The 14,837-nt window shown below is 37.7% G+C and overlaps 2 protein-coding genes across 2 annotated transcripts; one reads left to right on the plus strand and one right to left on the minus strand.

The window, feature by feature from the left end:
- Window positions 1-2,289: 2,289 nt before the first annotated feature.
- On the minus strand, window positions 2,290-5,711 carry LOC111865386. The gene is made up of 2 exons (XM_023853363.2): window positions 5,322-5,711; window positions 2,290-4,568 (listed from the first exon to the last, which is right to left on the minus strand). The coding sequence occupies exon 2, from the start codon at window positions 4,301-4,303 to the stop codon at window positions 2,822-2,824; it is 1,482 nt and encodes a 493-aa protein (XP_023709131.1). The 5' UTR covers window positions 4,304-4,568; window positions 5,322-5,711; the 3' UTR covers window positions 2,290-2,821.
- A 43-nt stretch (window positions 5,712-5,754) lies between these two features.
- On the plus strand, window positions 5,755-13,947 carry LOC111865388 (lysosomal thioesterase PPT2 homolog). The gene is made up of 5 exons (XM_023853365.2): window positions 5,755-6,103; window positions 6,217-6,358; window positions 8,216-8,323; window positions 8,430-8,703; window positions 11,192-13,947. Exons 1-5 carry the CDS (start codon window positions 5,960-5,962, stop codon window positions 11,388-11,390), a joined length of 867 nt encoding a protein of 288 aa, XP_023709133.1. The 5' UTR covers window positions 5,755-5,959; the 3' UTR covers window positions 11,391-13,947.
- Window positions 13,948-14,837: the final 890 nt, after the last annotated feature.

Below are 14,837 nucleotides of genomic sequence, written 5' to 3' on the forward strand. Positions count from 1 at the left end.
CGCCTATGTAAGATTTGAGGCTTTCACGGCGGTGACTATGAAGAAAGCAGTCTTCTGGGATTTGGCACCGTGTATAAGTGGTGTTAACCGACGTTTCGGAGGAACGTATCGCCTCCATCTGCTTTTACCGTTCTCACGGTCTTGTCGCTTGCAGATTTCTTATACTTTTTCTTCTACCCTGAAGATGGAGGCGATACGTTCCTCCAAAACGTCGGTTAACACCACATATACACGGTGCCAAATCCCAGAAGACTGCTTTCTTTATATTTTGTTATTTCATGAACAGATTAGCAGCGACAGCTGCACAGAACACAGTGATTGGTGATCTACAGATTGCGGTCCTGCCATTTGTCATGCGTGTGGTGTCCAGTGGTAAGATCATGTGATGAATATCTCCATATTCTTATCTCTCTCTCTTTTGGAGGGGGTAGAAGGTGGAGAGCCCATCATATAAAAATTTATTGATACCAAGTCATCTTATTGAAGCTATGTCATTAAGTTCAGACAGGCATTTCCGATTAAGAACTGAACACTTGACTTGGTAGTGTGATCTATAAGAACAATCCAGTGGCTTATTGTAGTCATCATTTGGTGGTTAGATGCATTGCAGCTTGAATAACGCATTTACTCAATTTGTGAAATGCTGTAGCTAAGAGTCTGGAGTGTGTTCATCACAGTAAGCCTTGCTTGTTTCGTCTGATTTAACAGTGATAGCTTTAGATCATTAACTTGAGAGAATATTTTGTGGTCACTCTTGTGCCGTGGTAAATGTAAATGTTCTGTGAATGCATAAACAGATCTCTTAAATCTTGAACTAGTTTGCCACCCTGAAGTTAACAGCCTCAATAACTCAGTCTTGGGTCTTTTTCTTCTTTAATACACCCTGTACCTGGTTTAGCATTTAGATTAGATAGTTGTAAGTGGTATATTTTGAGGACTGTGATACTGCACGTACTGCACTGTGATACTGAAACTGCACATTTAATTTTTTGTCAGAAATCATGTTGAAATCATACAGGTTAAGGGGGATGAGGATGTATTGACATCACATCATAATCCTTTCAGAACTGTGGTAAGCTACATTCTTCGAAGCTCATCTGACCCATCCTAATACAGATGTTGGAAGCTGAATGGTTTCTGCTCTGTGTTATGAAATCCCTGTTTATGTTTGCCCACATTTATAGTTCAATTCTTATGATATTAGGTAGCCCGGTTATTTTTGAATCTCCTCAGCTTAATATTCCAATCTGTTTCACAAGGAAACAGTAAATTGGGATTAGTTTTATAAGTAATACTTAACAATTTTTGTGTAGAATTTAATTAACTGTGATATCAAGGGGTGCATATTATGTTTAATGTAAAAAGAAGACCGTCTAGTAATCAACAATAGCATTGTCATGATTGTGGTAAGACATTTTACATTTCAAAGTAAAATTTGAGCTAGGTCGCACTGCTTGCCGTGAAACACAATGCCCTAAATCGGCTCACAAGTTAATTAGTCCTTTCATTCCAAACGTTGTCAGCCATGAGACATGCTGCTTTATCGGCAAAATTCATATGCTCGTCGCAGCAAGCGGTGCATTGGTCGCTGTGAACCAGAACAAATTTAAAAAACCCTCTGTCCTTCAGACATTGAATCAACACCTACTACTAGTCACAAAGCTACATAAAATGGAAATATACTACCTTTCCAGAATGTCACATAAATACACATATTTAACTTCTGCCTTCTTCTCTACACTGAGTAATTTTATTATTATTCAATGAATGTATGATATCACCTGCTTTCTATGCTCAGTGTGAAAAATTTATTTAAAAAAATAAAGGGTAACTTTTTAGCCTACTATCCTAAAGTAGGCTTACGTGATCTCCATGCTGTCTATGAATCCCTCCCATTAGCTTTTGAATGCCTGAACCAATATTTATGAAACTTGGTATGTATATCATGGGATCTGAGTCCATCTCAATGGTGTACTTCATAAGTCCCTCCCATCAGTCTGTGTGTCTGAAGGTGTATCCTTCCACTTCTTAGGCAAAGGCTTGGTAAACATGTTCTTGTGGGTCTGTCTGTGTATACCCCTATCATTGCTAGGTAGCAACTCGGTAAAAACTTTCCTGCAGCAACGATGAATTGTTGGAGGCATAGTTTTCTATGCAGTTCATGTATCAAAGGAAGTAGGTGATTAGTTCTTCCCAGAACTTCATGTTTTGTTAAATATAATTATGTAGCGGATAGGCTCATCGAATCATGAGGCAGAAGTGCTTCAAGCATCTCTATTCTCTTACTACTTAACAACATAAAACAGAACCTTTATTTGAATGAAAGCTTTACAGAGAAAGAAGAATCATTATGAATGTGAATAATTACAATCTCAAATTTAGGCAAGCACAAGCACTGTGTTACAAAGTTGATCACACCGCATGTAGTCAGAAAATATTTGTTCTTGTTCTTTGTTAAATATACACCACATGGAAAATTATTTTAGACAAAAACTGTAAATCAATCAAATATTTGTATTATGTCACGTGCAAATATATTACACAATGGCCCAATTTTGAGTCAAATTGTTAAAGTTAAGGGGCAAAAAATAAGAAGGCAATATATGTAGCCCATAGCGGATAACTTTCTTTCAACAAAACAAAAAACAAACTCCATGGCCTGTAGTCTGCAAGCGAACTACACTGACCGAGCAATTGCTGCTTGTCAGTGAAGTTAATGCCAACTTTCTTTCAAACATATTTATATCAAACAGTAAACAAAATTTGTATTACTTCTTTGCAACTACAGAAGAACATACATAAGCCATTTTTGAGCTGAAATTTAGTCTACGATGAATTCCCACAACATCAAATCTAAATTGGAAATTTGTATTTCGTAAAGTAATTCCTGAACGTCATCAGGACTAAGACCCCATCCACCCAGCACTGCAATGCTTTTCAGGTTTGGGCATGTGACCATGAGTACTTCGACTGTAACTCTTGAGAGATTCCTAGCACTTCGAAAACATAATTCGCGCAATTGTGGGAGTGATGTCTTTCCGAGAATGTCCGCAAAATCATCGTCAGTCAAGTCAATATCCTCTCCAATACTCAACTCTTGGATCTGTGGTGAACATGACAACAAATATCTAATACATGATGTGGTTATAGTTGAGTGAAGAATTTCAAGTTTTGTTAAACTCAAAAACATCACTTGATCATAATGTGTCAGAAACTCCATTTTGTAACACATGAGTTTTTCAAGCTGAGAGCAGTGGTTAGCTACTGAACTCATGTCCATCACACCTCTCCCCACTACAAGCTCTAACGTATTAAGTGACCCTCCACACTTCGTCAACATGATGTCTAATTCTGCACAGTCAAATCTATTTAGTTTCACTTGTTTCAGATTAGAAATCAAGTGAAGTCTTGTAACAACACCATCTGTTGGTCTATCCAAGTATATAGATTCCAACTTGGGGCACAATTTCACTATAGCATCCAGCGTATCTGCATCCGTTCCAGTATCATGTAGGTACTGTAATTTAGTTTCTTGTGTTATTCTTGCATCTTCAGATATAAAATTTAATAAAGTTTTCCCAACAAATGAATAACCACCTAAAGATTTTAAGTCAGGAAGGTTTTTCAAAAGTATCTCTATGTTTGAGGCAATTACATTTTCCTCTCCTGGGCTTCCTATATTCACTATTTGTAAATGAGAAGGACGGACTGAGGAAGAAGGACCACAGCACAACATTTCAATACCTTCCCGTGAAATGCTGCATGCTCCCGAGATATCTAATACTAAAAGAGAAGCATGATCTTGTCCAAGTGCCGCCAGAACACCATCACTTGCAACATGAGGAATGTACAATTCTTTCAGTTTTGGTAGTTTCTCCAATGTATGCTGTAATTTCTGAGCCTCATCTCCTTTTACCCAAACACCTCTCAAATCCAACATCTGCAGTTCCGCTCCATTATTACCAATTACATCTAATATCATCATGTAGTATTCTTTAGGAAATGCTCCTACGATGAGTGATCTGACACAGTCATGAAACAGAAGTCTGAGGGTACAGAATCTGATTGCAGCATCTAGTTCTTCACTGCTAAGAATGGATTGCATAAGTTCTTGAGATATGCTGTGTGGTAGGGAAGTTAAATAGTTGGCAACTGACTGCAGTTCCTCCTCGTACACATCGTATGTGTCCCATTCATCTAAATTACCTTCAGCGTGAATTAATGAAAATGCAGTGACAACGCTATTGACCATTATGTCAAGGGTTGACAGATACAAAGAGGTCACTGTACGTCTCGGAGACATTTCAGCGTATGGTTTCAAAGCGTTGCAAATTCTGACAATGCAAAATTTCGGTTTAAAACAACACTGCTATCAAATATCTGATATCTGACTAGATTCATATTAAATATATAATTATTCCTGGATCCAAGTTCAGTTGACCATACATCATGACACACATCTGTTCTTTATACAACAGATGTTACGAGTACGTAAGCAGCTTCATTTTTGCTGCATTAGTAAATATTCTGTTAAATTCAAATGGCAATTTGAGGGCTGCTGCCAAATTCTGGAATAGAAAAAAACAATGAGTAAAACTGATGCCTTAATTTTATAGCATTATTATAATATCATATTTAAGCATCCTGTTGAATTTAACTTTCATGCACAAAATATTCAGTCATCGATGCAACTATTTTCACATAGATTCTTAAGGGATCTGACGATGGTGGATAACACATAGAATTACTGCGTTTTTGGACTTTTTCCATTGTACAGAATTCTAGGGAATAGAAAACATGACATTTCAGAAACTGGATCTGTTCTCGTCTTCAGGAGAGGAAGACACCTACTCAGTGGGGCTTGGAGGACTGAATATATTGTGCGTGAAAGTTATATAAATGCAATTCAGCCAGATCAATTCAATCCATATCATTCTATCCTATCTCTCTAAGGTCCATTTTAATGTTGTCCACCCACCTTGGCCTTGGTCTTCCCAGTGGTCTCTTTCTTTCTGTCTTTCCCACCAATATCCTATATGCATCCCTTTTCTCCCCCATTCGTGTTACATGCCCTGCCCACCTCATTCCCCTTGACTTGATCATTCTAATTACACTTGGAGAAGAGTACAGGTTTTGAAGCTCCTCATTATGCAGTTTTCTCCAACCTCCTGTTACTTCATCTGATAGAATTATATGTATGCATATATTGCTTCATATGGCATTGCGCAATAGTTGTGCAGTTTATGCGTGTTTTTACTGTTCTGTTTGCTATAACAATGGCATACTTGTTGATTCTGTAAATTGTGCAAACACATACTTACTCAGTACTCAGTAATGGCCAGGATTTTATCGAATATAGACTTGCTTTATTTCAGAACTCAGTGAAGGACAAAGAGTCTTTTATGCGGACAACAAACACGAACTTGCAGAAATGTGAACAAGTTTACAGTAACATTTTTAGCTTCTAGGCTTCGTGCCAGTTGGGAATAGCTCAAGAGTCATTATTAGCATTTCATTTTCCTACGTCTTAAGTAATTTACGAGTATACATGATAATGCGACAGTATTTACTTTTATGTTACGAAATATCTTTATGTATTCTAACACATAAAAAGCTGAAAGCGAACCAAGGACCAAAATTCCATGATATTGAGGAACCTTACTGTTCATTCGTGTCATACTTATTTACAATGCATATGATACAGTAAAGCGTTAAAGAAGGGAAATTCGAATTTGTGTCAGGAGAAGTTGGTTGACATATGTTGGTCTTTTCGCTCCACGATGTAGTCAGCTGTTTAATGACCGTTCGTGACTTCATGACAGTCAGCTAAATCGGGTAAATAAGTGACTGATGTACGTCTGTGTTGTTGAATTGTTGAAAGACTGGTGTTGGGTCGTAGGTTTGTTTGGGTTTTTGCTGGTAGCGAATAAAGAGACTAAGCAGAAACGTATTGTATATCATGGCCTTTAGTGAAAAGTTGGTGTTTATATGTATATATTTATTGTTAGAAACATATATTGCTGCGTACAGGCCAGTTGTAATTATACACGGAGTATTGTCAGGAAACGTAACAATGATTCCGATGGCAGAACGCATAAAGCAGGTGAGTTCTTCATAATCATCAGCGAAAGAACAGCGTAATTGAAAAAATCAGTTAAAATAATTTAATTTACACTTCTATAAAATTCGTTTTCGTTCAGCATTTTGTGTCCACAGGCCCATCCAGGGACAAAAGTATATGTGACAGATAAATTTGGAGATTGGTCAAGCCTTGCACCAATGTGGCACCAAATTCAAGAAATCGGTGAAGATTTAATGAACATAGCAGCAGCACATCCAGAGGGCATTAATTTGATTGGTATGTAATTTATTTAGTGAATTTGTAATACACATAAATATTCTGTAAAAACATTACCCTTAGAAAGTCAGATGTATCAGTGCTCATATCCTGTATGAGCTAGCAACATTGTTACCTTCATGATCAAAGGAAAACCAGTGCTTGATTTTTGGATGAACAACTTTGTTGTTCAGTGGGCGATCTTGCATGTGAATTCAGGTTTTATTTTTTAATAAAGAGTGTCCTGATTTATATACCTTCAAATTTTCATTGATATCAGCATTTATATATGCCATGATTTAAAAATGTATTTATGAAGCAAGGCTCATTCCTTGTATTTGCAGAATTCCACTAACCAATGCCCCACTCCATTAATGGGCATTAGCCTTTTCATAGGTTGTGGTATTAGCCAGCATGTGGGCTGTTTTTTATAAGACAAGCTACTGTTTTTGCTTCAAAAATGTTTTCATTAAAACCTCTGGTGACCCAAAAACCAAGTGGTCAGATAGATGAAAGCAGCAGTGGTTTATATATACATGAAGCGATACATGAGAAGATACAGTAAGTTAAGGTAAAGCACTATGCCATGAAGGTGTATTTGGGAGTGGATGTATAGATCCCCACATTCCCCTAGTACCCTTTGGATATGAGGCTTAGTGAGCCCCCCAGAACCTTTCTGAATTGTGGTCCCTTCTGTGCTTTTGGTACAGGGCACCCCCCCCAAAAAAATTAATGCAGATGTAATGAAAGTTATTATGATAATAATAGGGACAATAACAACAAAAGTAACAGGGATGGCAGTGACGATGACGACGAGACACTGTACACATTGGAAGCTTTGCAGATACTCTTGTATTCACCCCACTATCTAGGCAGTGTTTTCCTGATTTCAACATTGGATATACCTAGTCATGCACACAGAATGTTGCTAGTAAGCAAATCTGTAAGGCCGCCCCATAGCTCAAGAAGTTAGTTGCTGGCTTCCCGCTGCGGCAGCCCAGGTTCACACCCGGGTCTGGCCAAGTGGGACTTGTGGTGGACAAAGTGGCTCTGGTGTAGGTTTTCTCCAAGTACTTCGGTTTCCCCTGCAAATCTTCATTCCACCAAATTCTCCATCATCATGATCATCCAGGACAGGTACAATAGGCCAATCAGTGGCCACCATGCCGAGTGGACGTGACTGGAGTCCACCCCCCACTAAGCGAATTAAAATTAAGCAGATTTGTAAACTGCTGTTTATATTGATCAGTGTGAGAGTGACAGATCAGTCTTTCGGATTCCCACAGCTGTTTTGATGGTCCATGGATTGCAGAGGCTTGAGAATGATTTTCTTAACTGTTTTCATATCCTCTTGCTTCCAGTTACCCCAGCTTTGTTTTCTGTTCCCACATTAATATTCATTGTCTGCTACTTTCTGCTTCTGCAGTCTAGTGGCCAGAATTCCAGCATACAGATCCTGAGGTCCAGGTTCGATTCCCGGCGCTACCAGATTTTTCTGAGAAATAGTGGGTCTGGAACGGGGTCCACTCAGCCGCGTGAAGATAATTGAGGGGCTATTTCAAAGAAATAGCGGCTCCAGTCTAGAAAACCAAGATTAACGGATGTGGGGATCCATTGCACTGACCACGTGACACCCCCTATCTGCAAAAGTTGGCACTAACTTCGCCAAGAAGCAGCGGTCGCTCAGTAGATATAGTTTGCTTATGAGCTATATGTTACAGAGTTTTTCTTGTCTGCTACTTTCTAGGGGTTTTGTAATTCCTCATGTAGGTCATATAGTGTAAAAATTTAATTCTTTGTATCATCATAAGCAACATTTTTAAGGCCACAAGACAAAACTAATTTTAAATTTATTGAATACATGATCTATATTTTCAGGGTATTCACAGGGAGGTCTTATTGCTCGAGGAATTCTTGAACAGTTTCCTAATCACACTGTGCATACTTTCATATCGCTGAGTTCTCCACAAGCTGGACAATATGGCAGTATGTATAATTCATTAAGCATTATCTGTGAAGGCTCAAAAATACTGCAGGATGTTGCACATAGTGTGAATAACAGTATTATCCTAAATTTTCTTTTTGATCACAGCCAAATTTTTGCACCTGTTTTTCCCTGGCCTGGTCTGTCATACAGCATATGAGTTATTTTATTCTTCTATTGGACAACATATATCTGTTGGCAACTACTGGAATGATCCACATCACCAGAGTCTGTATCGCAGTTATAGCAGATTTCTGCCATATGTTAACAATGAAGTTTTATCATCACAGAGCAACAGTTACAAAGATGGCATAACAAGGTTACGTAAACTCGTTTTGATTGGTGGGCCTGATGATGGTGTGATTACACCTTGGCAGTCAAGGTGAGTATCATCACAACAAAGGTGACTCATATCTTGTATAATTTACTATGTTAGTCAGTCTGATTTTAGAAAAGCAACAAAATGGTGATACAACTGCAACAGAGGCTACAGTCACACTGTTTCTGTTATTTTGAAGTGCTGTAGAAGAATTACTCCTTTGTCAACCTTCAACAGTCACAAAATGAAATATGTAACATTTTTATATTGCACATTCATTAAGTAATATCCAGTTACTGCATCTTAAGGTAATGTCTTGGAATTATTTAATTTCACATTTTATAGACAGGTGTAAGGGCCATGCAATAGCATAGTTGGTTGAGGCAACACAAGCCAGAAGGTTATGGGTTTGAGTCCTGATTGGATTATTTTCAATTGACCTAATTCTTCCAACCACACTATGGCCCTGGTGTTGACTCAGCCTCTAACAAAAATGAGTACGAGGAATATTCCTGGAGTAAAGGGCAGCCAGCGTGTAAGGCTGACAACATCATCATCGTCGTCATCATCTGTGAGCCAACTGTCTAGAGAGAATGTGAGGACCTCAATTTGTCACAACCCTATGGGCCTTCACGGCCTGTTACAGGGATAACGTTACCTTTTTTTAACTATTTGTGGACAGGCTTCAGAAACTCAAACTTAATCTGTTTGCCACTAGCAAAATCCATTGTTTGTTCCATGCAAATGTTTGTGTAAGAAATATTTAAAATCTCGTTGTTAAATAGTAAAATGAAGGAACAAAGGTAAGTTAAGTAAAAAAAAAAGAAAGTAAAGCTATCCCTGTACCAGGCCGTGAAGGCCCATAGGGTTGTGAGACGTTGAGGGTCCCACATTATCTAGACAATCGGCTTAAAGATGGGAAGGTTGTCAGACTTGCGCACCGGCCATGCTTTACTCAGCAGGAAAATTATATAATTAATTCCTGGTACTCATTTGTGTTAGAGGCTGAGTCGACCCCAGGGCCATAGTGCGACCATAAGGATTAGGTCAACTGAAAAAAATCCAGTGACCTGATCAGGACTTGAACCTGCGACCTTCTGGCTTGTAGCATAGTGCCTCAACCAACAACACTGGTAATGTGTGTAATTTTTTTTAAATTTGTGCCTACTTCTAACATGTAATAAGAAATATATAATTTAGATGAAGGCCAGTCTTTTGTATGTTAGCTCACTCATGAACTGTGGTAGTTGCTCAGTTGGACAAGAACTTCTGTTTGTCCTTGTGACTGTTATAAAGATATTTTGCATACAGAAATATGTTCCAAACAAATTTTGCAGATACATGATTATGACAAATTTCATATATCAGGCTGCAATTATTTTCAGTTACTGAAATCATGTATTTATGAGTAGTTGGTGTAGCAGTCTTGTTGCTAGGTTTAATGTGTAAAGTTAACAATTTTAACATAAATAAATTATTCCAGAAAACTCTGTCATCATAAGAAATGTCTAATTCCATGTTCAGCATTGTTAATTATGTTTCCATCTTCAAAGTTTACATAACTTATGCTCCAGATCTCTGGTTCTGAACTGTTTTTGGTAAAACCAGAAATCATCATCCTCAGGATCAATCTTTTAGGCACTTTTCAGGATCAAAATGTAATCTGTTGTTGTCTTATGACCTTGATTAGAACCCCCATTATCCTAATATGTGCTGTAGTCTGATGCTGGGAGGCACTGGTATAAGATCATGTGTAACTAAGTAAGTGCTAAGGGTTTAAGTTGGATTACATTTTAAGGTTTCAATTTACTTTTCACTTTGTATCTTTATAGGTTTGTTGATAAAGTTTCCTTAGAGAGACCATTTCTTCCACACTTGTTACTCATCTTTTGCTTCTTTCCTCTCTGGCTTCTGGACTGTCCACACGTTTCAGAGAAGTTAAGGGTTACATGAAACTTGGGACCAGATGAGAATGAGTACTGTTATCAGTGTTGGTCTGGTTTCTAAAAGTTTTCACTTCTAGATGTGTATTTCTTCTAATTTAAAACTGATCTGTGATTTGAGTAAATGTTTTCAGTTATGACACATAGTAAGATTTGTGCTCTGTTATCACTCAGCAGTCATTCATGAAATAGATATAAATTCCGGTGTTACAGGGCATAGCTGTATTGGGAGACAGCACTGGTGGTTGCAGAAATAACTAGTCAGTCAAGTTCCACTAAGAAACCCTTCTGAAATTTCATCTCTGATAATATATTTTCATTTAAATGGATTTTTTTTAACTTGGTAACAGTAAGGGCTGAAATTTTGAGATTGTATTAGTCATAAAAGTGTTTCTGCCATGTGGTCATTCATGGCTGAGAGTTACCATTGGAGGGCACTAAAATGAAATGTAAAGTTCAGGTTTGTGATCCTACATGCAAGGCACTTGAACTGTCCAAACTCAACTTTCAGTGTTTCTGTGTAAATATTGTAGATATATATGCTTTGAATTCATCACAGTTAGTTGCTGTCAATTTGTTGCCTCATATTGTGTTTCATTTATTTCTAGTCAATTTGGCTACTTTGATGAGAACGAGGAAGTAATGGAGATGAGGGATCGTAAAGTGTATGTGCTAGACAAGTTTGGTTTGAAGACACTGGATAAGAAAAGGAGACTCACATTGATTGAAGTGAATGGAGTTTCGCACTTGGACTGGCACACAAACGAAACTGTCATAGACAAGTATATTATACCATTCCTGAAGTAGAATGCACACTGTGTTGTGAAATTGCATCTGCGCAAGAGGTGCAACATGTTCCATGACCAAGCTAGATACTTCAGCAATGTTAAAAGATCTAGATATCTGATATTTATTTAAAAGAAGAGATTAGTACAGAGAATTATATTTTTATGAACTCTGCTATTGTTTTTAGATCTGTTTCTTCATAGTCACCACCGTAAAAACCTCAAATCTTACGTACTGTTTCTTTATCGTTTCTATGTTGCTGTGAACTTAATGTGTTCAGATGTAGTTGACTTGCCATGTGATACATATAGTGGTGGCAATGGATAGTTCTGAGGAATTATGGTATTGGTAGTGTAAAGTGTCACAGAATGCAGAGCCAGACTGACTGTGTAAAGCTTCAAACTTGATAAACATGAGGCCCCTTAATTTTTTTTAAATATTGTAGAAAGAATTATAAATAAACATCAGCTATTTTTATTTTAATCATATCATATGGAGACTTTCATAACAGAAGATCATTTAACAAAAACTATAAAGAATGTTGATTTATAGAAATATCATAATAATTTGATGAAAAAACTAATTAAATTACCAAGAAATATTCATTAATGTGTATATGGATGACTGGGAATACAGTGTATCAGTACATTCACACAGCAGTGCCCCAAGCAATGCAGTCACCTGCCAGTTCATTTCTGATTATCAGAGATGTTCCTCTACGTGCTATTTCCATCACTGCAGTCTGATGAGGTGTAGTTAGCCATCTGTTGTCTTTTGAGTTTTGTCAGAAAGTGTTGCGTTCATCTTGTGGATGATTGCAAGGCCCTGAGCTGTGACTTATTCATTTGTAGATAAATCAACCACTGACAGAATATGACTAATGTGTTTACTTGTAATGTACTGGAGGTTCTTACCTTTTGTTGACCGGTTCACAGTGACCACAGCACCACCAGCTGAGAGGTGCATATGAATTTTGCCAATGAATCAATATGCCTGTTGGCCAGTAATATTTGGAATGAAGTAGTTACCATTCACAGATGACAGGAGATGTTGCAGTGGTGTCCCTCTACGTATAGACATTCCTTGCACTGGTGGAAGAGGTTTTGATTTATCATTTGAAGCTGTTCTGCAGGAATATTTACAATTTCCCTATGAGAATTTTCTTTAATTCTTTGTTCAGGAGTTACTGCTGTAAACTTTGTCTGTCAAACAGCCCTAGAAGAAAAAAATCACAAGGAGTAAGATCAGGTGAATGAGCTGGCCAGCAGATACCACCACTGATAATTCTGTCCCCGAAGACATCGGACAAAGACTGCATAGACATACGTGCATTGTGGGCAGTACCTGAGTCTTGCTCAGACCAACCATAGAGTCTTTCCTCTTCTGTTAAATCTGGAGAGAATTGCCCGAGAATGACCTCTACATATCTTGCTCGATTAATTGTTTCATTAATGAACACAGGTCCAATAATCATTCTTGCACTTACAGCACACCAACACCAACTCTCACTGGAAGGAGCATGACTTAATAGTTTAAATGTTGGAGTCTGTGAGCTCCAGTAGAGATTATTTTGTTTATTTATGTATCCCTGCAAGTGAAACCATGCTTCATCAGGGAAGAATATCAGTTGCAGATCGATCTCACCTTTAATGATAGCCCGTAGAAACCAACTGCAAAAACGAACCCTGCTAGATGAATCAGGCGGCTGCAAGGCGTGTATGGATTAATGTTGTTTTATAGAGTCTAAGCTTCAGCAACTGTGTTGCCCTTCTTGCACTAGACCTTAACACTCTAGTCTCTTGAACTGGACATTTCAGTGATTTTCTAGGTATATGTTCAGGCCTGCTTTCTATGTGATCTATGTTTATTCACCAAATTGTCAATTGTTTGTCTGCTGGGAACTCTTTCATCATAAAATTTTTGCCAACACTTTCTAACACATCTGTCTTTCATGTAATACAGAAATACATGCCGCTCTAAAGTCTGCTTACTAATTGTAACTGAGAACAAATGGCTGATGGAGCAGATAAGTGCCACCCACTGCTGAAAAGTCATAAACAGATTCGCATGCATGAACTGCACTACTCACTGTGAAACATAATGTCTTCCAGCAGTCCACAAAGTTAATAACTTCCCTTAATTCAAAACATTATCAGGCATACCGATTCATCGACAAAATTCGTATGTGCCTCACAGCCAGCGTTGCACCAGTCACCATGAAGTGCAGGACCATGAAGCAGTCAACAAAGGTAAAAACCCCCCTCTATGTTTTGTGTATATTATTCTCATTCAGAATATTTATGCCTAGTGTTGGACCAACACACTTGCCCAGTGAAATATGCTGAAAATAAATGTGATCAAGATTTTGTGTATAAGTATTATTTAATTTTAATATAAATGTATTTTTAAATAAGTATTGTATTTTTAAGTTCAAGAATATTGGTTCCAATGGAGGTAACTAAAAGTTTTGGTCATTGCTGGTCATCTCTGTTGGCATAGCCAACATTTCATGATTTATTTTAACCGTCTTACAGTGCATACATTTATTCACCTTACTCTTCTCTCTTGCACTACATGTTTCAGCACAAAAGTGCCATCTTCAGGTGCTTTTCGTTGTACGTCAAACTACTTCATTGCATGCCCTATTGTCTTTATACTAAAATATATACTCGTCATATATATTGGTAAATTTTAAATATTAAAAATATTGAAACTGTTCAGGATTTGTCATCCTTATGTCATATCTCAATACGCGAGTCACACCTATCTTCCTCTATCGGAGCATCTATCCTGCTTCCGTGTGTGTATTGTGCTTTGTGTTGTGTCTTGCTCCTGTGACTGCGTGTGTTATACTCGCGTATTGAGATACGACATAAGGATGACAAATCCTGAACAGTTTCAATATTTTTAATATTTAAAATTTATCAATATATATGACGANAGCCAACATTGTAAAGAACTGCTTTACATAAAGTGTTGTTTGTACATATGCTGTTACTATATTTTGCTGTAATAGGTCTAACAGTACCTAGAATTTGTGGTTGTGACGAGTTCTGTATTCTGGAGTACTGCATTGTTTAGTCCATTGGAAGTCAACATTTTGGAGGGACATGTATCACCTCCATTATCAGGGTCGAAGAATAAGCCAAACAAGAGACCAGCATGAAGGAAGTAGGAAGCAAAGGGCTCAGGGATGTGATGGGATGAACCTTCATCAGGTTTGAAGGATAGGGACAGATATCAGTTAGAAATCCCTCCATGGATCACTGCCGACTTCACTGTGAGACAGATGTGAGCTCAGGATTATCAGTCACTATATTATTTACTGTGTAGTACATACACAAACAAATTCACACAAATAATATTTGATGTAATGCCAATCGTAACTCCTTTTATATATATTTCTGGAATGATTCGCTAACTGAATGCTAGCCTTGCTGTTAAATGCTTGCCTCCTTTCTTCCATTA

The sequence above is a fragment of the Cryptotermes secundus genome, unplaced genomic scaffold (genome assembly GCF_002891405.2).
Source record: "Cryptotermes secundus unplaced genomic scaffold, Csec_1.0 scaffold283, whole genome shotgun sequence".
NCBI lineage: Eukaryota > Metazoa > Arthropoda > Insecta > Blattodea > Kalotermitidae > Cryptotermes > Cryptotermes secundus.